Raw genomic sequence first — 23806 nt, forward strand, 5'->3', positions numbered from 1 at the left:
ACATCAACATGCACGGTTTATATGGCTCTGGAAATCAAATCCAGAGGCTTGTGAATCTTAAGTACTACTCTATCAACTGAGCTACATCCCAATCATGTTGTTAGAATTTCTGGGATTAATTTCCTGCAGAATTGGAGAACCATTCAGGTCTGAAGATGAACAGTTGAATGGATGAATAAGTGAGCAGTCTAAGAACAGCATTTCTCCCCATTTGCTACTTAAATCTTTGGTATTTAATTTTGTTAGGAAACCCAAGAACTTTATATAAAAGTAAAGAGAAGAAGCGAGGCAGAAGGAAAAATTTGCTGGTCATTCTTTTCACCCCCAATCTGAGCTCACTCATCAGACTGAAAGAATCCAGGAACAGGCCAAATGGTCAATTACTTTACTCTGTTCTTGTAATCTTCAGTTACCCTACTTGCACAAAGATTCCCACATATTTATGCCTGTGTTTAAGCACATCTGACATTTAGCTCTCATTTCTTTTTCCTGGAAGTCACATAGAGAATTTAAACAGTGGAATTCCTTTTAGACTCTTTTGTTTCCACCAACTCTCCTCCGGCTGTAATTTCCAAACTCCAGTTTTCAGAACTCTTGTCTGACTTAAACTTCTGAAAAGTTGGAGAAATGGTTCAGCGGTTAACAGTACCAGCTGCTCTTCCAGAGGATCTGGGTTCAATTTTTAGGCACTCCCCCTCTCCCAATGGTGGTTTACAACCTTCTCCAGTCTTCAGGGATCCAATGGCCTAAGCCTCCCTCCAAGAGCACTGACATACATGCAGGCAAAATACCCATACCTGTTTAAAAAAAATAGTAAAAAGTTAAAAAAAAAAATCTCCCTTCGAACATAGTCATTTAAATTTACTGATGGTCTTCAAGAATTAACCTCTTGGAATTAATGGGTTAAAACCTTTAAGTCTGTAACACTGTCATCTTCCTGTAGTTATAGCTGGTTTCTATGTATTACCCAAGAACTCCTATTAAGACAGAAAATCGGATTTTATTCTGAACAATCCTTTGTAGTTAAAAGTTCCATACCTGAATAAAACAAATACAACTTTAAAATTCTGGAAACCAGAAACATGCTTTGTAAGTGAACATCTACATGATATTCTAATGATTTTGGCTAGTGTTTTTCAATCATTGGTTGGCCCTAAGTAGAGCCCACAACAATTAAGTCAGTTTGGTACCAGAGACCTTCCACCCTATTCACAACCGCAACCATGTGCTACAGCTTCATCCACTTGTCTTTCAATGCACAGCTCTTCTCCATTTAGGTACTGCATCACTAGAATACAAATTTCACCAAAGCCTTGTTCATCCCCCCCATTCCCCCCCCCCCCCCCCCCGCTGTAATGCAGGGTAAGAGCAGCCTCATGCTTGAGCAACAAAAGAATCAACTTAAAACTTAAATTGTTTTAGGGTAAGATGAGAAATGGAAGGAAGACAGGGGGAGGCCCCATCTCCTTAAGGTTTCACCACCTTCTGAGAAAGTGCTCCAGATGGGAACCAAGAATTTAACAAGTGGCTTTGAGGAACATGCAAGATCAAACTAAAATTTTCATCTTGAAACTGAACGATTATGTCTCAATGAAATCAGTTATCTGTTCTCTAAAAACCCCCTTTGTCTGTCTACAGTTCAGAAAGCATAAAACACTTGTTCTGACATGATTTGCTCTAGAGAAGCCATGCTTACTCAGGAGTCCCTAATTTCTTCTGTAAATCAAAATTATCTCAATTATTCTTTTGTTTAGCCTATATTTAGACAACACTTAGTTTCTTTCTGGAATCCATCTTTTGTCTCAACAATTTTCCAAACAAAAACAGATACCTGCAGGTTCATTAAAATATATCTGAGCCAAAAGTCAGCTTAAAACAATCTTTTTTCCTATATATCTTAGATAAGTACTTCAAAATGTTATGCTTTGTTTTCCTGTTTGTCAATGAGGTACAAACAGGAGAGAGAAAATCTTTGCAGTATAATAAATAAAACTTGCAACAGTGAGATCAGCTTTCCATGTGCTGTAAGCTTATGTAATCTGAGTGGAAACATTTAAAATCACAGTTGGTTGAGAACTTTCCTAGCATGCATAAGACAGCTGTTCCTTTGTCCAGCTCTACAAAAATAAATACATCAGCCAGCTTGTCCCCGCTAAGCTACCAAAGGCATCAACACCAGCTCTGAAATTGATACAACCAAAGTGTTCTAGCCAGAAAAACATTCTTAATTTGGTTTAAAACCCTTCTGTATATATAGCCAATAATAATCGAAACTCTTCCTCTTTACCTCAGCAAGCACAGTCAATTTCCTATTTTATTCAACAAGTCTCAGCAAACCCCATGCACTTTCAGGTCAAGAGACTCCTGTAAGTAAACTAGAAATGCACATGTAACAGCAAGAAACTAGGGTGTGAAGTGTGTGCTGTTTGTTTTGCTGTCTGCAATGTTTAGACTATAGCAGAGCTGAGTCACATAAACTTGTTGAACACCAAAGAATGAGCATATCTACCTTACAACAGAATCAGAATCAGGAATTTATTTTTTCAATCCCCTGGATGTGATTCAGAAAATGATACGGTCTTATGTTAAACAAAATTCAAGAAGTGACCACAGCTGGGTGGTGGTGGTGCACACCTTTAATCCCAGCACTCAGGAGGCAGAGCCAGGTGGATCTCTGTGAGTTCGAGGCCAGCCTGGTCTACAGAGTGAGTTCTAGGACAGGCACCAAAAACTACACAGAGAAACCCTGTCCTAACCAAAAAAAAAAAAAAAAAAAAAAAAAAAATCCCCACAAAAACAAAAACACCCCCCCACACACGCACAAAAAGAAGTGACCACAGTTGTGAAGATCTATAAAACAGTTCAGAGAGCTAAACAAAGGTTTCTTTTTGTTGTAATAAAGTATTAAAATGGAAAAGCATAAGCTGTAATGCTATACTCCTAATGGATTGATTTGGACATAAAAGTTTCTGAAAAATGACCGTTTCATATTCAAAGCCAAAAACTTTCCAAGCCAACAGGAAAAATAGGGAAAAACAATAAATCAATTTGGCTATAAATTATGGGTTAAGAGTTGGGAGAGACTTTATTATATTCTGTGGGGACCATCCACATCAGGTTCCAGCTGATTATTAACTTGGGAATTCAACTCACATTTTTTGTCAGCTTATTTTGAAAGGAAACCATAAATTACAATGCTATCTGAAATCTCCCATTTTAAGTGCTGTCAAGTTGAATACTACATAAGTTGAACAATACTTCTATATTCAGCTGCATCATGAATAAAGCACCACCAGCAGGTAAAATTCTACACTTTTTGACAAGTAAAGGAATGGGGTATATCAGGAGAAGCAACCTTTTCCTAATTCCCAGAAAGGCGCCTGCCTCACAGACCCTATTTTTGCAACCTCTAGATTGCACGGCAGAGCATTAGTGCTGGATATGATTTACAAGCAATGTATTTACAAGCATGTCCTAATACCCTCATTGCCGGGCCTTTTTATTCTGGCAATATGCTCAGTTTTCCTTGTTTGGTGGTGCTGGGGACAGCATCCGGGGTTCATGTCCATGCTCTACTACAGAACTACAGTCCCACCTCTACTTTTTCAGACAGTGTCATGATAAATTACTCAGGCATGCCTTAAACTCACAATCCTCCTGCCTCGGCCTCTTGAGCAGCCAAAATTATAGGATTATACCACTGGACAGGGTATTTCCTATTTTACTTAGTGATATTTGTGAAACAGTTTTAATAGTCTTAGGTGTCTGTGTTAATATGAATAGTGATTGTATGTAATACACATTATAAGAATATTCAACTCACCCCTAAGATTTATGATCAAGGAAACATTTATAGCTTTTTTTGACGCTAAGCTTTCACACATACATAAAGCTGTTTAAGAACAAATGAAAACAAAGCACTCCTTCCAAGACTCCAGGGGAGTTTTTGTAGACACGAGTCAGGCAGGATTATAGGTACGACATGTATTTAAATTGGGGAACTAATCAGCTCTTCATATACAGATGAAAACTACTCTACACGTGCTTTCCCCAGGACCCACATCCTAGTCTAAAACACAGACAACAATAGGTTGGAGCTGTTTCTAATACAAGTCTGCCACTACCTAGCTATGTAGCTATTTTCTAAGGTTGTTCTAATTCTAAGAAAATTGCTTCAGGTAAAACTCACGTTCACAATATAAATAATCATTGGTTGAAGAGATGGCTTAAGACGTTTTTAAAAATTGACCAAATGTTGAAGTACAAAGTAAAATAGTGTGCAGTTAGGTTTTGTTCCAGTTAGAATGCACAGGAGATATTACTGGGGCACCTCCATTTTCTACGAACTCTAGCTACAGCAGGATGCGTGCATTCCACCTCAGTACTACTCCAGTGATGCCTTCACAAAGTATCAGCTATGGAATACAGGGTTTCCTGAAACAGCTATGTCCGTGATAGTCTAATTACTCCTTTTTATAAAGGCCCATTTTGTTTCATAGGAGGGAGGGGGACACACAAAGAGAAAGCAAAAATAAAGTGTCATCAAATGCAACACCACTTTTAAACTGTTTTTCTTAGTATTCATAGCATTTTACAGCCCTGCAGGTAAGCATATATAACATTTATTTACACTAATCTACTACCATTTACCTTAAACAAGAGCACTCAAAGACAAATGTAAATTAAAAAGCTTTGAAAGCAGGTGTTATAAAGATGGGAATTCATACATCATACATTATATTTGTTGACTTCTAGTTAGTGGGAGAGGCCAGGGCTGCCACCCAGTGGCAACATCAGCCTTCAAGTGATTTTAAGATTTAATTTTTAACTACTACAATGAAGAAAAAGGTGAAATTACACAACTTTAATTTTTACCAGCTATAATTTTGGTACATTAGTGCTTAAAACAGCAAAGAACAGCAATGTTCTTGTGCTCCCGTGGCATTAGGGGTTTTTGTTACTTTGCTTAAATTTAAATTCACAGGATGAGGAGGACCAACAGAAGATTCAATACTTTGGTCTCTCATTTACACACACAAAGTATTAGATGGAAAATAAAAATTTTAAATAATACAGTTTACTGAACTATAGCACATTTCCCCACAGCACATCATTTCAGTGTCCCAGTTAAAGAAACTAAAAGATGAGGGGCTAGAGGTATTATGCAGCGGCAGAGCACCTGTTTATCATGTGTGAAACCCTGGGTTCAATATGCAACAGTGTCAAAAAATGATTTTTCAGTAAATCTGACCAAATATTGAGAGGAGAGGTTAGGATGCTGAAAGGAGAAAACTTTAAATTACTGCCATGTAGAATTCTGATATTTAGAGAGAAAAAACATTTTCACATCTTATTGTTTACTATTTTCCCCACACTTGGCTATGACTTACTTCACAGTGGTGTAAATATGGCATCATCTAATACAACATACTTTGGTCAAGGAACACTAGAAACATCCATTTCATTTCAACATCTGTCAGGGACTGCTTTGTTCCTTTGAACAACCAAGTGAGGCAAAAAGACACTTGCTAAATTCTTAACATTTTTGTTTAAATAGCTATAAATTACGTTTTCTAACCTATATCCAGGGCCTTTTGAATATAATGAATGGATTTTAAAATGAAGGCACAAACAACATACTTTATATTTACAATGGCTTGTGACAGATACAATATCTGAAAATAATTTCTGGTTTTCTGTTTATTATTGCTATTTTGTCACAGAAAAGATTAACATTTTACAAGAAATGTACTTTAGCATATGTCATATAGGTATAATTTTATGTGAAGAGGAACTATGGGAAAAAAGAATGTCTTTACAAGGAAATAAAGAAACATCAATAAAAGAATTCTTCCATATAAAGATTTTTGAACCAAATTATTCTTTTTCAGAATACAAAACCTTAATTGTTGGAAGGAAAGAAAAAAATAGCAAAGAAGACAGTAAGACAGAAGACCAAGAATAAAGAGCTCTTCTATAGCGATGCACTGCACATGTAGATATATGTGTATGGGTTGAGTTATAACAAAAATACTCATGTATTACAGTCAGTTCTCATACAGTTAGAAACAGCACTTTCCAAGCAAGCACAATTGGCCCAACACGCACTCAGTCTTCAATTAACATGACGAGTTAAAGCTGTGTAGCAGTCACTGCTGATGAGTATCAAGACAAATGTTTGACTAGATACAGTTTTTCTCCTTGTTCACTTGTAAAGATCGGTGCCTTTTTGTAATGTTCTACAAGTTCCTCCATGGTGCTGAATTTCCGCTGCCCAATGCAGTACACAGTCTCTTTTAGTTGGACTTTAAAATGCTTGTTTTTCCCTTGTGCTTTTAGTGATACTGAGAAATCATTTGGCTGAAAGAGAAAGGAGGAGGTAAACATTGTGAAGGCCATGTATCAGAATTTAAAATAAAACGTAACTGCTAAAATCTGAACACTCAATAAGTGCAAGACACTATGCTAAATTATTTACATAATCTTTATTCCTCAAAAGAAACCCTTTTTATGAATGAGGAAAATGAGGCTCAGAGGGCATGGCTAGAATCACATATCTGGTTAGACAGACAGGATTCAGACAGGATTCTAGAGTCTCCTAACACCCACAGTGCCCAGAGAGTAGCACACACAGAAAATCAGTTAGGAGAAAAAACATAAGAAAATTTCAGACTTTCACTCCATCCCCTATCAATTCAGAGCTGACAGTACTTGACTTACACAATACTCTGAATTTTCAAAAATAAAGGTCAAATTAGAATTCAACTAAACTTTAACAATGACAAACACAAATTCCTACAGAGCCAAAGAGAAATGTAAGCAAGATAGAGAGAGGAAAGAGGGTGTGGCCAGCCTAAAGATGACGTATTACTCATCTGTGATTGCTGCTTTGCAGGAATAGACTCCATGTGGACTGGTTTTTGTCTTTTTTTTTTTTTCTTCAACTTTATTTAAGTGTATGGGTGTTTTGCTTGTATGTTCGTCTGTATATTATGTGTGAGCAGTGCCTGTGGAGGCCAGAATGGTTGTTTTAAATCCCCTAGAACTGGAGTTATAGATGGTTTGAGTTGCCATGTGGGCACTGGGAATGAAACTGGGTCCTCTGAATGAGAACCAGTGCTCCTAATCACTGAGCCACCTCTCCAGCATGGTCTTTAAATTTTAAAGGGAAATCTGAAGCCTACATTTTCAAAAGATGTTTTTATTATTTTTTAAATTTTGTGGGTGTTTGTATGTCTGCACGGGTTATATGTATAGTTATGCAGATGTCCAAGGAGGCATCAGATTCTCCTTAAGTGCTGGAGCTGCAGGCGGCTGTAAGCTACCTGACATGGTGCTGGGTACTGAACTTGGGTCCTCTAGAAAGACAGCAAACACTTTTAATTGCTGAGTCATCTATTCAGCCCCAAAAGTCTGGATTTTTATAAATCCTTTGCTATTTAAATATTGGCAATGAATTAGAAAGATTTTTAATTGTATAGGCCAAACAAAAACACATATTTAAGGTCTATAGCTGAAAAATAACAGTACTAAAAATAATCATATATTTTGGCTAGTATTTATACTCGACCCACAAGAAAAATAGCATCCTGTATTTAAGCTTCTTTCTTTATTAGGTGATAGTAGTCATAGTTGTTGTTTTAAACCTAATACTTCTGAACAATCTGTGTCAAGACAAGAACAGTGACTTTTAAATGGTGTGCCACATATTGGGATTTTAACAGAAAAGAGACTCCACTATTCTTCTCTATTAAAAACCATCTGTCTTCTGAGAGGTTAAAAGTACTATTTCCTCCAACTTCATATCAGGAAGTTCAATTCATCTCAGTCTCATACACATACTATTTCCTTCTTTCTTTCAATCTTTTATATAATACATTCACAGAAAGTCAGTATTAACCATGATTTGGTAAGTAGAAAAGTAGTGATATCATTTATCAGGAAATAAAGTTTTTAAGAAAAATAATAACCATCAAACTTTAACATATAAAGCAACACTTAAAAGAGACTAATAGCTATGTCATTTTTCAATTTGTATGTTTTTATTGTCTAGCTAGTAATGCAACATAATTTACCTTTATTGCAAATATATTTCAAATTGAGTTAAACAGGCTATTGAGGCCGGGCAGTGGTGGCGAATGCCTTTAATCTCAGCACTGGGAGGCAGAGGCAGGTGGATCTCTGAGTTCAAGGCCAGCCCCGTATATAGATAAAGTCTCCAGAACAGCCAGGGCTACACAATAACACTCTGTCTTAAAAAACCAAAAAATAGTTTTTGAGGCGAATAAAAAGCCAAAATAGTCAGGTATGGTGCCATACACCTTTAACCCCTGCATTGGCAAGGGCAGAGGCAGTGGATCTCTGAGTTCAAGGCCAGCCTGGTCTACACAGTGAGTTCCAGGGCAGCCAGAGCTACATAGTGAACCACTGTGGGAAGGAAAGAGAAAGGAAGAGAGGAAGGGAGGGAGGGAAGGAGGGTAGGAGGAAAGGAGGGTAGGAGGGAAGGAGGGTAGGAGGGAGGGGTGAATTTTAATCTAACAACTAATTTATGAAGACATAATTTTTTTTATAGTTAGAGAATTCCTGTAAGGACTACAATGATTGCATTCTTAGATATTACATCTAATAGCAGTTTAATTTGCATTATTCTACTCTCGATGAAGAAACCAATGCTCAGTTTACTCCATTTTTCAGTTTAATGGAACAGAAAATATTCTGGAAACGCAAAATCAATACAAATGAAGAAAGCCCATTAATACAACATATTCACTGCTCCAGCTAGCTTATTCATAACAGGTTCCCTGGAGAGAACACTGTGATTACGTCCCGGCTTACTTACAACTTTAGATTTTAGGAAGCGATTCAACCTCTCTGACCTTATTTTTAAATGCCTAGAGCTCTATTTCCATTTACTTTTGAAAATCAACTTACCGAAGATTCACTATCACGAATGAGGAAGTCTCCTTCATGCCCCCTTTCATTTAATGCCATTTCTGCCTGGTGCCTGGTAACTTTGCCATAATACCAAGGATTGCCAGCAAACTTTCCAGTGAGTGAAGGCCTAATGTAATCACACTGTGGAGGCGATGGTTCCAAACCTGAGGTTAATGGATTATTCTGCATGATGGTAACATAGTTTTTTGGCACCAGGCCAACCATGCCATTGATTTTCCTGCATTTCCACCATTCTGGGTCATTTTCCGGCTTTTCAATAACATCCATTACATCACCTTTCTCAAAATTGAGTTCTTCATCATTGGATGAGCTGAACGGGTAAAGAGCCTGTACCACATGCAATACTTGACCCGTATTTAGGTTATTGACAACTGCTGCCAATTTCTCTGACAGAGAACCTACATGGTCACCCAAAGGACTGTCACCTTCTTCAGTCACATAGTTTGAAGGAAACCATCCAATCTGTCCATTGTAGCTGCCACGCCACCACCCATCACTGCACTTCTCCATGACGATGACCTTCGTCCCTTTTATCAATGACAGTTCATCCTCTCTCTCAGCCATGTAGTTAAATTTCACAAAAGCAGGCATGTTGAGGTCATAGAGACGTTCCCCTGGATCAACAAAGCTATCATCAGCAGGAGATGCGGTATCTGGAACACTAGGTTTTCTTTTCACTTTTCCAATGCCTGTTTAAATAAAGAGGAGGCAGTAAGACTATAGTTTCAACTAGGTACACTCACCCCAAGCCTCTAGATGTAGGAAACAAACTGACATGATGCAATCTTCTTTTGGGAAATGAAATACAAGTTCTTTTCCCAAAGCCAAACCAAATGAACTTAACTTCAGTCATGTGAGAGTTTATCTCCTCTTTTCTCCTGCCAAACGCATGAAATAACTACACAATAATAAAGTTGTCATGCTGAAATTTCACTTAAGTGTTAATATACTTTATTTCTCTCATAGCTACAATTAAGAACACCAACACTCCAGTAATCCCACACTTGACATCTTAGTTTATTAACCTAGATTTTGCAATTAGCTGTATAAAAATGAAACAATTATTTAAATTATTACCTGATTTACACAATATAAAATTGTATCTGGGTAATCTCATTTGGTAATTTCTTAGTTTCCAAAACCAGATGACTCTATGTATCTGTTTATTTTAAAATAACATTTACTCATTTGTTTCCCTTCATCCAAATTCACATAAAACCTCCCAAAAGACAAGGATTGATCATTTTGCTCATAGATAAAATCCCAAGGAGCTTGAAGGGTACTTAGTACACACAGAATGTTTAATGTATTTTTATTGGAAGAACTAAGAAAATGAACCTATCATCAGAAATGCATACTTCAAGTGCAACCAGGCATTTCCAGGGCTGCTCATTTCTCAGCATATTATCTGATGTTTTGCTTTTTACTTTGAAAAACTAGGACTTTCTATGTAAAACTATTCAAATTTCTTTCTATATTCTTTTTTTTGTTTTCTTTGTTTTTCGAGACAGGGTTTTGTGTAGCCCTGGACATCCTGCAACTCAGAGATCTACCTGTCTCTGCCTCCAGAGTGCTGGATTAAAGGTGTGCATCACCACCACCTGGCTTCTTTCTACACTCTAAAAAAACAAACAAACAAAACAACAGCAACAACAAAAAACCCTTATTATTCTCACTCATTCTTCAGCCAAGGCCCCAAATTCTGATCCTTCAGGGTTCTTAATAACCATCCTTTCTCTTCAGAGACTCCACACTAACCTTGTTTCTTTCTTACATAGACTTGTCAATTCTCTAAAAACATACTCAAATCTCTTCAATACCAAAATAAAGTTAGGTTACTTTGTATTCTTTTTGTAATTTTTACCTTTATTTCTGCATATATTTACTTAGCCTAGCACATACAGTCAGAAACAACTGAGAGCTCATTCTCTCCTACTGTGCAGGTTTCAGGGACTAAACTCAGGTTCAGAATATTATCTTTCTACTTCTTAACTTCAACTCTTGCCTGTGCCTCCGTTTTAAAAATATACTCTTATTATCTATTTTGGAGGGCCAGTGTTGCACACAACACAAAGCATGTGTGGAGTTCAGAAGGAAACTTCCAGGATTAGGTTTTCTCATTCTATGTGAGTGCACAGGACTAAATTTAGGTCATCAGGCTCAGCAGCAAACACTTTTACACGATGAGCCTTTTTCTCAGCCCCACACTTATACTTACAATCTTTTTCTCTCTCTACCATGATATGTTAAAACTACTTGATTACAATTGTAACTGGAGTTTCAAGCAAGAAGCTTGATTTGGGGGTGAGATGCAACAATTATATTGGACCAGCAGGCCCAGATATCAAATAGAAAACAAATAATGGAAAAGCAGGTAAGAATTTAAAATAGAATAGCTATGCTGGGAAGACAGACATCATACATCTCAGTCTAGAGAACTGATAGAAGCTTTAAGTATGACTAAAAAAATAATTAGGGCAACGGATGGGAGGTACATAAAATGACTGGTCAAATTGAAGTTTGGATGGTCATTATCCCGGTGTTGGATCTGCAATAGGGCCTCTTTATTACCTGAAAAAACAATCTGGTTCTCGTGAGATTACTTCTGCTGGTGAGAAGTAAAGTTTACTAAGGAGAGGACTGATTATCTGACTTCACTGTTCTTAGAAAAAGTGACAGTAGGTTTAGAACAATGGCTAAATGCGGTGATATATTGTTTGTAATAAAGCTTGCCTGAAGATCAAAGGACAGAACTAGCCACAGAGTTAGCCATAGAGGTCAGGCATTGGTGGCACACACCTTTAATCCTAGCACTCAGGAGGCAGAGGCAAAGATTGGCTACACAGATTAATCCAGTCTAAAAGAGAAACAGCCAGGCAGTGGTGGCACACACCTTTAATTCTAGCACTTGGGATCACACACCTTCAATTCTAGCCCTAGGAAGGTTGAGACAGGAAGGTTGAGACAGGAAGTGTTATGGCTGCGCAGAGAAAAGAATATAAACCGGAAGGAGATAGGAATTTGCTCTCTTGCAGAGGCTCTATCAGGCTGAGGAGTTAGTGAGGTAAGAGGTGGTAGCTGTGGCATGTTCTGCTTCTCTGATCTTTCAGCTTTCACCCTGATATCTGGCTCTGGGTTTTTTGTTTGTTTGTTTGTTTCGGTTTTGGTTTTTTTGAGACAGGGTTTCTCTGCATAGTTTTGGTTCCTGTCCTGGATCCTGCTCTGTAGACCATGTTGGCCTCGAATTCACAGAGATCCTCCTGGCTCTGCCTCCCGGGTGCTGGGATTAAAGGCATGTGCCACCACCACCCAGTCTGGCTCTGGGTTTTTATTATAAGACCATTTAGGATTCGTGCAACAGCTAAAGACTTTCAGTCACCTTTTAGGAGATCTGGAACAGGATATTGTATAAGCTAACACCAAAGAACTTTTTAGTTCTTATCTTTGTGCCTTAAGCCTTGAAAGGGAATGAAACTGATTAGGTCATAAGTTTTCAGATAGACACTCCTTGATTAACATGCTTACATGCAGAGTTGAACAAAAGTACAACCCATAGTAAAGGAGGCAGATAGAAAATGAAGGCAGAGATCCAGGTTTCATCTTGCTTTTAGTTACTTGTGGGTACAAGGAGCCAGTGCATTTTTAGCAAAAACAGCGTTACTTTCCTATTACTGTGGTAAGAAATCATGACCAAAGCAACTTACAGAAGAGTTGAGGCTTACAGTTTCAGAGGGTTAGAGTCTATGATCACCATAAGGGTGGGAGGTGGGGGGCAGAGAGAGAGGCAGGCAGGCAGGGCTCTGGAACAGTAGCTGAGAGTTCACATCTTGAGACGAGACCACGAGGCAGAAAGAGATAACTGGGAATGGCACAGGCTTCTGAAACCTCAAATCCTTCCACCAGTGGCACACCTTCTCCAACAAGGCCACACTTCTAAATCCTACCCAAATAGTTCTACCTGATAGGGACTAAGTATTCAAACAATGAGCCTCTGGGGGCCATTCTCATTCAGACCACCACAAGCAGTTGCTAAGTATGTGTTATATACTTAACATCAAATTATTAGCATCCTTAGCCTTTTCATATATATATACACATATGTATGTATGTATGTATGTATATATATATATATTTTTTTTTTTGCTATTTTGAGACAGGGTTTCTCTATGTAGCTTTGCACCTTTCCTGGATCTTGCTCTGTAGATCAGGCTGGCCTCAAACTCACAAAGATCAGCCTGCCTCTGCCTCCCAGTGCTGGGATTAAAGGCGTGTGCCACCACCGCCCAGCTCCTTTTCATATTTTCATGTGACAAATAAGATCAAGGCAATGCCCTTCATGTTTGTTCATGACGCCCCTGAAAATCTTGTTTCCCTGCTCCCCTTACCTATTTACATATTCTTATATGTCTCTGGTCCCCTGTAAGCCTTGTTTTAACAGTGCCTTGTATATGTTTACTTCTATTTCCTTAATATGAGTCAGCTCCCTAAGGATAGAAAACTAGAAATTTTCCCCTTGTATCTCCAGTGCTTATGAACAGGACAGAGTAATTGCTAAATAAATTAGTAAGTCCTTAGTTGAAAGTATTTTTCCAAGATGGCATAGTTGGCCTTCTCTACTTCAAAGAAACCATGTTCTCACTTTAACTTCTGTGTAGATTTTTCAGATTTATTTGAAGATTTAAACTCTTGTTCTATCTGGAACCCAAGCACTACAGTTCTGTCGGTAGATACCTACAGATGTAATCAACTCCTCAAACCTACACTCATGTTCAAATAAAAATGATCCTTCCTTAAAAAAAAATTCCTCCTATATCTATAAATCAACTGTGTCCTTAATTTCCTTACTTCTGGCTAATAAGATCATCATTATGAAAAATCTTTACAGTGGGATGACATCGCTAAAAAAAAAAAAAGGCAGAGTAGAACTCCGGGACCTTCCCTAAATAACAGTTAATGAGCTGACAAAACTGTCACTATTTGTAAACCCTGGAATTTGGAAAACCAAGCCAAGCACTAGGGCAATGCTAAGTGAAGAAAGCTGCTCTTTTGTTAAGTAGAGAATGCTGAGACATTTTAAGTTGCCTTCCTTCCAGTCTCCACCCCCAGGTCAGAGTAGCTTTGAGGACAGCTACCTATAAACCTCATTAAAAATTGTGACTGCTAGGTTTTAGTTTGACAGATCCCTGAGGATCCGACACAATGGTTTGTTTTGGGTTCACTAGACCTAGAACATTCCAGAGCTAGGCTATCTTCTTAAGTAGATGTCACTTAAAATCATTGTTTGATACAGTAGCTTGGGACAAGGAAGAAAGATCAAAGAGCCTGAGAAGGGAGATAACAGGAAGGGCTATACACGGAAAAATAAGGTATTTAAAAGCTCCTGTATGTTTTAGGGAATCAAGATGATCACATATATGGTCATGGGGGGACACATGCTGAGGAAAAGGCTAGGAAAGAAAATAAATAACATTGCTCTTTACCTCTGGCTGATCTATAACTTCCAAGACAGAACTGTAATGGCCAAGTATTAAAAAAGTATACCAGCATACAGACAAACTATAAAAATGGAGATTTCCATCCCCCATTTTCTTTTGGCACTGTATGTTTAAGGAAACAATGTCAAAATACTAGGTATGAAATAGATTTCAGTAGCCACATGATTAAAAATACAGACTTTACAAAAAATGTCAAATAGTTCCTCAAAGATAAAGAAATGAAGACATTCTTAACTCATTACCAATAAATTTGTGCTTTAAGAAATGTGAAAGGTAATCCTTTTGACTGAAATCAAAAGACACCAGAACGAAATCTAAAGTCATACAAAGAAAGAAAAACGGACACCACCAATAGACATGCACCTGGGAAAGCTCAGGAGGCTTCAATCCTAGACAAAGAACTACACACAGGCAACTAAGGCATGGGAAGAGCAGGAGAAATGGTTTTCCCCAAGGAAGAGCACACCAGTTAATCATCCAATACCAAACGGTCAGCCCTGGAAACATACATACAAGTAACATTACACAGACTGAGCAGGCTGCGTTATGTATTTAGGAACACATAGACACACACCAACAACAACCAGAGAAAAAGTGGCCATCTACTTGAAAGTGACTGGAGAAGGAAGCAAGGGTGCATAGGAGGCTTCAGAGGGGGGACACTGAAGGTGGAAATGTAATTATAATCTCGTAAAATTATTTTAAAAACAGAAAATAAAGAACAATGGTAAAGGTAGCTACACAGGTAGCTATAAAGCCACTAGTAGTCCATCTTTTTTCCTATATGATTTAAAAATACATAAAATTATAACTTCAATCTTAGTAAACAGACAAATAGTATATAAAGAGGTAATATATAAGGATATAAAGGAACAGTTATATATACCATCCAAACCAAGTTGGGATTAACTTAAACTTGCTAAAAACAAGGTATTAATTGTAATACCCAGGGTAACTTTCAAGCAAAAACTAAAAAACATAAAAAAAGAAGTGGAAGAGATAAGAAAACAGTACATCATAAAAAAGACAGCCAGGGCTACACAAAGAAACCTCGCCCCCCACCCCCAAAAAAACCCAAAACAACAAAAACAAAAACCCAAACAAACAAACAAAATGAAACAAAGAAAGCAGTAATAGAAGAATTAAGGTAGGGGAAAAATGAAAGTCATAAAGGAAGAAATAGCAAAACAAGTCCTTTCTCATCAGTAATAGTACACACTGAAATGAATTTCCCACCTCTTCTTGCTAAAATACCCTGGGATCTTATACTTCTCAAGTAATTACATTATAGTTTTTTTCTTTTTTTTAAAGACAAATATAGAGCATACTTTTCAATGAAGAGTGTTCAGTGTTTCACTAATCTTTCTCATGTGCTATACCATCCAAAATCGCATGAAGCAGATGCTCAGAGCAAATATTACAGTGAAATAAAGAAAAATTTTAAACTTCTAACTAAAAATAAATAGCTTCAAAATGATTTTTAATCCTAAAGAAAATGTCTAAAACTAGTTAATATATAATCAGAAAATAAAGAATAAAGCATTTCTGGAAACCCAACAATTAATATCTCAAGTGAGAAAACATTAAAAACAACCTGCATTAATCTTAGAGACTAGAAATATTGAAAGGAAAACATAAGCGCACGCGCACGCGGGGTACTTGTTTTCTATACAACAGAAGCCCTCCCTATCTCTGTAAGCATGTCTTCAAAAACATGCCCCCTTCTCTCTGGCACACTGTTACAATAACATGCCACAGCCAGAGCAAGTTTCTTAGAACCACTAAAACCCTATGTTTTCAAGACTAAGGTTTGTACATATTCTTCTACCTAAAACACTCCCATCTCATTCTTCAAAACTTGGCAAGATAGCTATTTACTCACTGAAGATTTCCTTCCCTCCCCCACAAAGAGTTCATGTATTCCTCCTTGGTGCTATTACACATTTTTACTCTAAATATGGTCAAACATAATGTTTTTTTCTCCACTATCTCTGTATCTCTAGTGCCTAGTCCATATTAAATGTTCCATTAACTGCTGTTGTTGTTTTCTTACTCTTTTTGGGGGGCCTGCCACCCAGCTCCCAAATAAATCACACAAGAGGCTTTTTCTTACTTATGAATGCCCGGCCTTAGCTTGGCTTAGTTTCTAGCCAGCTTTCCTTAACTTATCCCATCTATCTTTTGCCTCTGGGCTTTTCCTGTTCTCTTACTTCTGTATCACTCTTACTCCATGGCTTGCTGTGTGTGTAGCTGGGTGGCTGGCCCCTGGAGTCCTCCTCCTTCTCTGGCTGCTCAATCTCTCCTCACAGTTTTCTTCTTCCATATGTATCTCTCTGCCTGCCAGCCCCACCTATCCTTTTTCCTGCTTTGCTACTGGCCAGTTCCTTATTAAACCATCAGGTGTTTTACACAGCTTCACAGAGTTAAATAAATGCAACATAAACAAAAGTAACACACCTTAAAATATTCTACTACAATTAATCTTTATCAGAAGAATGAACAAAGGTAGGCAAAATGGCTCTGTGAGTAAAAGTACTTCCACCAAGTCTAATGACCCAAGTTTGGTCGCTGGTCAGTGGTGGTGCACGCCTTTAATCCCAGCACTCGGGAGGCAGAGGCAAGCGGATCTCTGTGAGTTCGAGGCCAGCCTGGGCTACCAAGTGAGTTCCAGGAAAGGTGCAAAGCTACACAGAGAAACCCTGTCTTGAAAAAACAAAAACAAAAACAAACAAACAAACAAATAAATAAATAAATGACCCAAGTTTGATCACATATGGTGGAGAGAGAAAACCAACATCTACAAGTTGTCCTCTAACATCGGTGGTGCTGTGGCATGCACATGACAAGTACTCACACATGCCTGAACACACACAATAAATAACTGCAATAAAATTTTTTAAACAAATGTATGTGTAACTGGTAGGCTGCTTTATAACTTTGTTCTAGTGCCAAAAAATGGATATTTCAATCTTCTGCTACCAACAAAAGTTGATACCAAAATACTTTACCATTTTTTAAAGTATTAAGTCATTTAGTCAATAATATGGTAACTATCAACAATTAGATCCTTTCTTTCAGATGTCACTTGGAACCAATATTACTATTTTCCCCAAAATTCCTCTATCTTTGTCAGGCTGCTGCTAATTACAACACAAAAAATAAGGACAAAAGCCAGGTAATTTATATTTAACCAAAATTTATTTCTCATAGTTCTGAAAGTCCAAGCTAAATGAACTGACAGATTACATCTGGTGAAGTCCTATTTCTTAAAGCTGAATACTCAAATGGTGGAAAAGACAAATAAGAGAGCTTGCAACTGTCTTACAATGGCACAAATCTCATTCATGAAGGGTTTGCCTTAATGAGCTGGTCGATGCTTAAAGATCCTCCAACTCTTTTTTTTTTTTAAATGGTTTTTCAAGACAGGATTTCTCTGTGTACCTTTGGAGCCCATCCTAGAACTCACTCTGTAGACCAGGCTGGCCTCAAACTCACAGAGTTTGGATGCCTGCCTCTGCCTCCCGAGTGCTGGGATTAAAGGTGTACACCATCATGCTGGGCTCCTCCACCTCTTAATACCATTCTATTCATGATCAGATTTCAACATGTAAATTCTAGGAGACACAACTGATACATACTAGCTCATGTCTATAGTCTCAGCTTTTAAGGAGGATTGCATGAACCAAGGATTTCAAAAACAGCCTTGGCAACATAGTGAGAGCCTATTTCTTTAAAAATAAATACATAAAAGTAAAGGAGACACAAACAATACAATCATAGCACATCTTGCTTGACCTAGTATGCAGTTCACCATAATCATCTTAACTTCAATTAGTCTTTTTTCAAACAAATTCTTTTAATCTATTGCTACTCTTGCTCTGATCTTGACTCTTAGAGGGTCAAATTAAATGAACAAGGCTTAAATTTGTATTTTCCCCTTGTCATCTTAGACACATTACTTAATTTTTAAACTTCAGTTCCTTTGTGAAATGTTCATGTGTAAATGCCTATATTACAAAGTTTTCCTAAAGAGTTTTTAAAAGTGCATATATAAGTGCTTAGCATAATACACAGCACACAGTAGGCACTCAATAGGTAGTAGTTAAAAGTTTTTCTGGTACTTTCCAGGATTACATAAACCTTTATTATTGCATTATACAGCTGGACCAACCTGGCCAGGGTTGGGAGCAAAATACATGTAAGCAGTAGTGGGTTGGTTATTTGATTACCTTAAAAAAAAAATGTTTGTATAGCTTCTTGTCCCTCATTTCTATCTATTTGGTCTTCTCTACTCCTCTAACAATTTTTTTTTTTTTTGGGGGGGGGATGGATCTTGAGACAGGATCTCACTATGTAGTCCTGGCTGTCTTCACACTCTTCCGTAGACCCGCTGGCCTTGAACTCAGAGATCCACCTGCCTCTGCCTCCCACATGCTAAGATTAAAAGGTGTGTGCCACCATGTCCAGCTAAAGATCACTTATTTATTAAATGTTTATGAGTGTTTTGTCTACATGTATGTGTCTGCACACCAGGAGACACTAGATCACACAGGATTAGTTAGAGATGGTTGTGAGCCACTATGTGGGTACTAAGAATTGAATCCAGGACCTCTGGAAGAACAGTCAGTGCTCTCAACACTGAGCCATCTCTCCACTCCCCTATAGCAATGTTTTGAACTAGAACAATGCATTCTAAATTACTCAAAAGCTTTTAAGAACCAGCTGAGCATGGTGGTACACACTCCTTTAATCTCAGCACTCTAGAGGCAGACAGATCTCTGAGTTTGAGGCCAGCCTGGTCTATATAGTGAGGCCTTATTAAAAAAGTTTTTTTAAGAACCTGGGTAAGCACTGTGAACACAATCTCTGTATGATAGTGTTTTTCTTTCCCAAACAAATCTTGTACCAATAACTCCTCCTTATATAAACTGGTTTCAAATCCCTAATAAACCTGATGCCAGAACCTGGAAGCATCAGCTCCCAAGTGGCCAAACAGCCATGTTTAACAGGTCAGAATACACATAAGGAAGCCACCACATCTCCTAATCTGAGCACTAAGACTTAGATCAAGGTCACCAAGGACTTTTGTACCTACACAACCACAGCAGCTCTTACTCAATTTCTTCTTCACGTCAGCCATTCCTAAGCTGATTCTTATCTTTTATTGCTTCCAACATCAGCTTTCCTTAATCTAAATCACTAAGTAAATGCTCAACAGATTGGACAAAGAAAGTACTGCTGCTGCTTCTGATCCCTCAGTGAACTATCATCTCACTTGGTTCTTACATTCTCACTTCTTCAAAACCAATTTCTCCCTTGTGGACTTCCCCCTGATTCCCATGACACACAGAAAACCATTCATTTGTTTGCCAAGATTGTAAGACTTCCAGAGTTTGAAGGTACTTTCCAGAATCATTTAAGTCTTGCCCAACTGTCTACTTTACCCAAACAGGAAATAAAAAGTGTAGTTATATACTAGGCTACAGGGCTAGTACACAGTTTATTTTGGAGTAGAACTAAGTTATTATAAATACAAACATATGCTATTTTTCCCATTACAGATTTTTATTTTGTACTTCATCTGTTCATGTACATGAGGTTAATCACGGCTTACAATAGTTTTATCTGAAATGATAAACACTGTAATTTTGTCTTCAAAGTATCCTAGCTACCAAACAATGAACACATAATGCTGTTTTCTCTATTTTTCAAGTCCATTCAGAAATTAGGTAAATGACTAGACTGTCTCTACTCTAACAAGGTGCTAGCAAAATAAACATGAATGTTACAGGGATTCAGGAACCCTCTCTGAACCCTTTTGTAAACCTTTTGTTTACAAAACTAAAATCTTAGCCCTTGGACTACAGATGCAGTTAAGGTTAACTATTAAATACCTAAGACCCCGTATAGAGAACAACTCTGTCACTCAATTTATAAGTTGATATACAGAATCACTGTTCAATAATATATGCTGTGTGTGTGATCTTTTAACACCATTTCTAGTTTATTAATAATTACTATTTATGACCATATCTAAATTTGAAGCCTACATTAATAAACAATGACTATCACCTAACTCCCTACCAGATTCTGTGAGACTTAATATTTCATACAAATTTAAAAAATGACTTTATTATATTATTTGTTCATTTATTTTGGTGCATGTGTTCAAGTGTGTGCACAGGATTATGTTGAGGTCCGAGAACAATTTGTAAGAATCGGTTCTCTCCTCCACCACATGGGTTCTAGGGATTGAATTTGAGTTGTCAGGCTTGACAGCAAATGCTGAGCAATCTTGCCAGCCCATCAAGCTGATTTTTGTACAGCTTGCATTATGCTGAGCAATCTTGCCAGCCCATCAAGCTGATTTTTGTATAGCTTGCATTAGTTTCTCCATTAAAAATGTGTTCATAAGTTAATGAATAAAGAGCTAAAGGGAAGCCTCAGTTGGTAATACATTTGCCTCACAAACACAAGAACCTCAGTTGGATCTCCAGAACTCATGTGAAAAAGAAAAAAAAAAAAAATGCCAAGTGTGGTAACTCAATCTTATAATCCCAGTGCTGAGGAATCCGAGACAAAAGTACCACTGGGGCTTGCTGGCCAGCCAATGTAGCCTAATTACGGAGCTCCAGACCAATGAGAGAACTTGTCTCCCTGGAAAGAGGTGGATGGCATCTCATGTTATCCTTTGGCCTCTATACACATGTACCCACATGCACACAGGTGTAAACACACACACACACACACACACACACAGTTTAAAAGAAAATTAGCTTTAAAACTGGAACTTCAAAGATCTAAAAATATATCTGCTCTCTAAAAAGTAAGTGGGAGTTAGAAGAGATATTCCAGACAAATCGCTGCCATCAAAGCTAACTAAGGAAACAAAGGAGCCCACGGATTACAGTGACCACACTGTTTTCCAACAAAGTGCTTACTCCTTTACTTTGCCCTTTCCCCTGGAATCTCTCATTAGGTTACTCTTTGTTTCCTTAGGCTTCTTGTATATATAAGAGACTTTGAGAATAATTTCTCTCTTCATTTTTGTACAGACACTTAGGGAATATTCAAAGAGATCCAATCAAGCACATGATTATCATAAACATGCCACCAGCAGAGCCAAATTAGCATAGTATTTTACTTATAAATCAGTACTTGTAGTTTACTAGAGCTCTTATTAAATACTATCTTGATATTACTCCAACAAAGCTCAAGAAAAATCTAGTTCTTTAAAAAAAAAAAAAAAAACTTACTTCAAAGGTCAAGAGTAGAAGAATTTGTTCACAACTGATTTTACTTCAAATGCTTCTAGGTTCTATAGTTACTGAACTACAACACATCCAACTCATGTATATCCTCTCCCTATTTATTAAGCATTCATGATGAAACACTTAAAAATTATTTATCAAATCAAACTAATAGCACTGAAAAAACTCCCAGTCATTAACTTTATATTACATAAACAGCATAAAGTACCAGCTTATATAAACATACTGAGTTCTCCCCATACAGTTTCCCTCTTAACTCACAAAAGGAAAAAAAAAATACAATTCAAAACCTGTAACAAGAAAACTATGGACTTAATTAACAGAATAACTTACTGAAAAAACCTTTAAAGATGTTTAACCAATCCATTTTGAATAAAAATTCTGTGTTCCCTTTTCAGAGTTTGTTGACACAGCTCCGGGATAATTTCAGTGAGCTTCCTGGTCTGCTCTGTAACCCTGAAACTTCCCACACCCAATCCATGTGACCTGGCCCACACCCAAGCAATAGAAACGTTTTCAAAACCAAGGCTTCTTTTTTTCCAATACTGTTTCTCCTTAAACCATAAAATAACCTGTAGAACAAGTAACTCATGGTGGCAGCAAAAACATGAGTTATAATACACATTTTCAAAGAGAATATATTAAAGCTAGTACACTTCTAATAGTTAAAAATGTATATGCACATTCTTCTTTTCCTACAACTCCTTTTCCTTAACTTCCAAACAATGTCTCTACTAGCAAAGCCATCGTGAAACAAATTCATTAAATTACCTGGGATTTAAGGTACCAAAATGGGGTGCAGATATTCTGGGAAGGGGGGATGTATTTGATATAAAACCTAGATTCACATCATTATTTTGATCAAAGATCACTAATTTAATGCATTTCCAAACTCTGAGGAATGCAGACAGCCATAACTGTAATAATTAAGTAAAGTTAACAGAGGTTCCCAAAACTAAGATACTGTCTGCAAGGAAACATTTCCCCCTTTTTACAAACAAGCAAAGAACTAGTAAGCAATAGCATGTCTCCTTGAACACCAAAATTAAATTTCTGTCCCTCCCAATTCCTTCCTGTCCATTAAGAAAAGTTAAATTAAGAAAGGGGAGGAGGTCAGCCTTCACCCTACATACTTCCTTCCTTCAGTTTAACCAAGGCCAGGGTGAGTAGGTTCCCCTATCTCTGGCCCTAAGAGAAGCCAGCAAAACCTGAAAAGCAAAGACACACAGTCAGAGAGGAGAGGCGATGACAACACAAAGGACAGTGACCGGTCCTAGAGATGCAGGTACACAGCAACGACCACTGCTGTAAACTCTTTTGAGAGAGAAGAAAATAAAATGATTTCTTTTTAAAGTTCACTAATGTGTCATGTAAAATAAATTGCCAGGATGCCCAATGAAATAATTCTGCATCTCACACACTTTTTCCATCTCAATTGAGGCAAATTTTCTGTAAATCAAAACTCCATTAGGTATTTGGTATTTACTACTCCAAGAGCTGCTACAAGAAGATCAAAGTTAGTTCTGCTCATTAGTCCCACTTGACTGTGGACTCAGATTTACAGAAACTGCTAACATGAGCCTACCTAACATGACAGTTCTCGCCTTTTCCAGCCAACTCTGCACACTGCTGTAAGGACTGTGTTCAAAGAATTAAGCTCCAGAACCCATTTAAAATGAAAGCTGGTGTTTTTCCCTCAATACAAAACAACTTACCTAAGGTATCCTTCAGGTTTTTAACAATAGATGCTTTCCGAGCACTATTTTTTCTTTCCACATAGTTAGAAGGGACAAAACCCGTTTTATTCATGGAATTGCGAACTCGCCACCAGGATTTGGAATCATCCAGAAGCCATAATCTTTCATTCTTCTTGATATCCAGCTCTTGTTCTTGCTGCGCCACATAATCAAACTTGGCTACCACCACCACTTCTTCAGCCATCTTTCAGCAGCTTCGGTACTGTAACACATAGAAAATGTTTTTACATGTTGCTGAAGTACTAATTGTCTACATGCTTTTCCAAAAAGACATGCTTAAACACTTAAGAGGCCAGATATTATGAATCATGCCTGTAATCCAAACACT

The 23806-nt window shown here is 37.5% G+C and overlaps 1 protein-coding gene across 5 annotated transcripts in view; it reads right to left on the minus strand.

Annotated features, from left to right (window-relative positions):
- Window positions 1-4554: 4554 nt before the first annotated feature.
- The window catches only part of Nck1 (NCK adaptor protein 1), a 63209-nt gene continuing 43957 nt past the window's right edge, over window positions 4555-23806 (minus strand). For 4 of the 5 annotated variants that reach the window (XM_059268449.1, XM_059268450.1, XM_059268448.1 and 1 more), the window contains 3 exons: window positions 23437-23680; window positions 8932-9644; window positions 4555-6360 (listed from right to left, as the gene is read on the minus strand). In XM_059268449.1, the coding sequence (XP_059124432.1) occupies window positions 6166-6360; window positions 8932-9644; window positions 23437-23662 (1134 nt within the window). In that variant the 5' untranslated portion in view covers window positions 23663-23680 and the 3' untranslated portion in view covers window positions 4555-6165. Of the gene's footprint in view, window positions 6361-8931; window positions 9645-22054; window positions 22180-23436; window positions 23681-23806 lie in introns of those variants that run through there. The other variant, XM_059268452.1, reaches the window with a different exon arrangement.

This window comes from Peromyscus eremicus, chromosome 7 (assembly GCF_949786415.1).
Source record: "Peromyscus eremicus chromosome 7, PerEre_H2_v1, whole genome shotgun sequence".
Lineage (NCBI taxonomy): Eukaryota > Metazoa > Chordata > Mammalia > Rodentia > Cricetidae > Peromyscus > Peromyscus eremicus.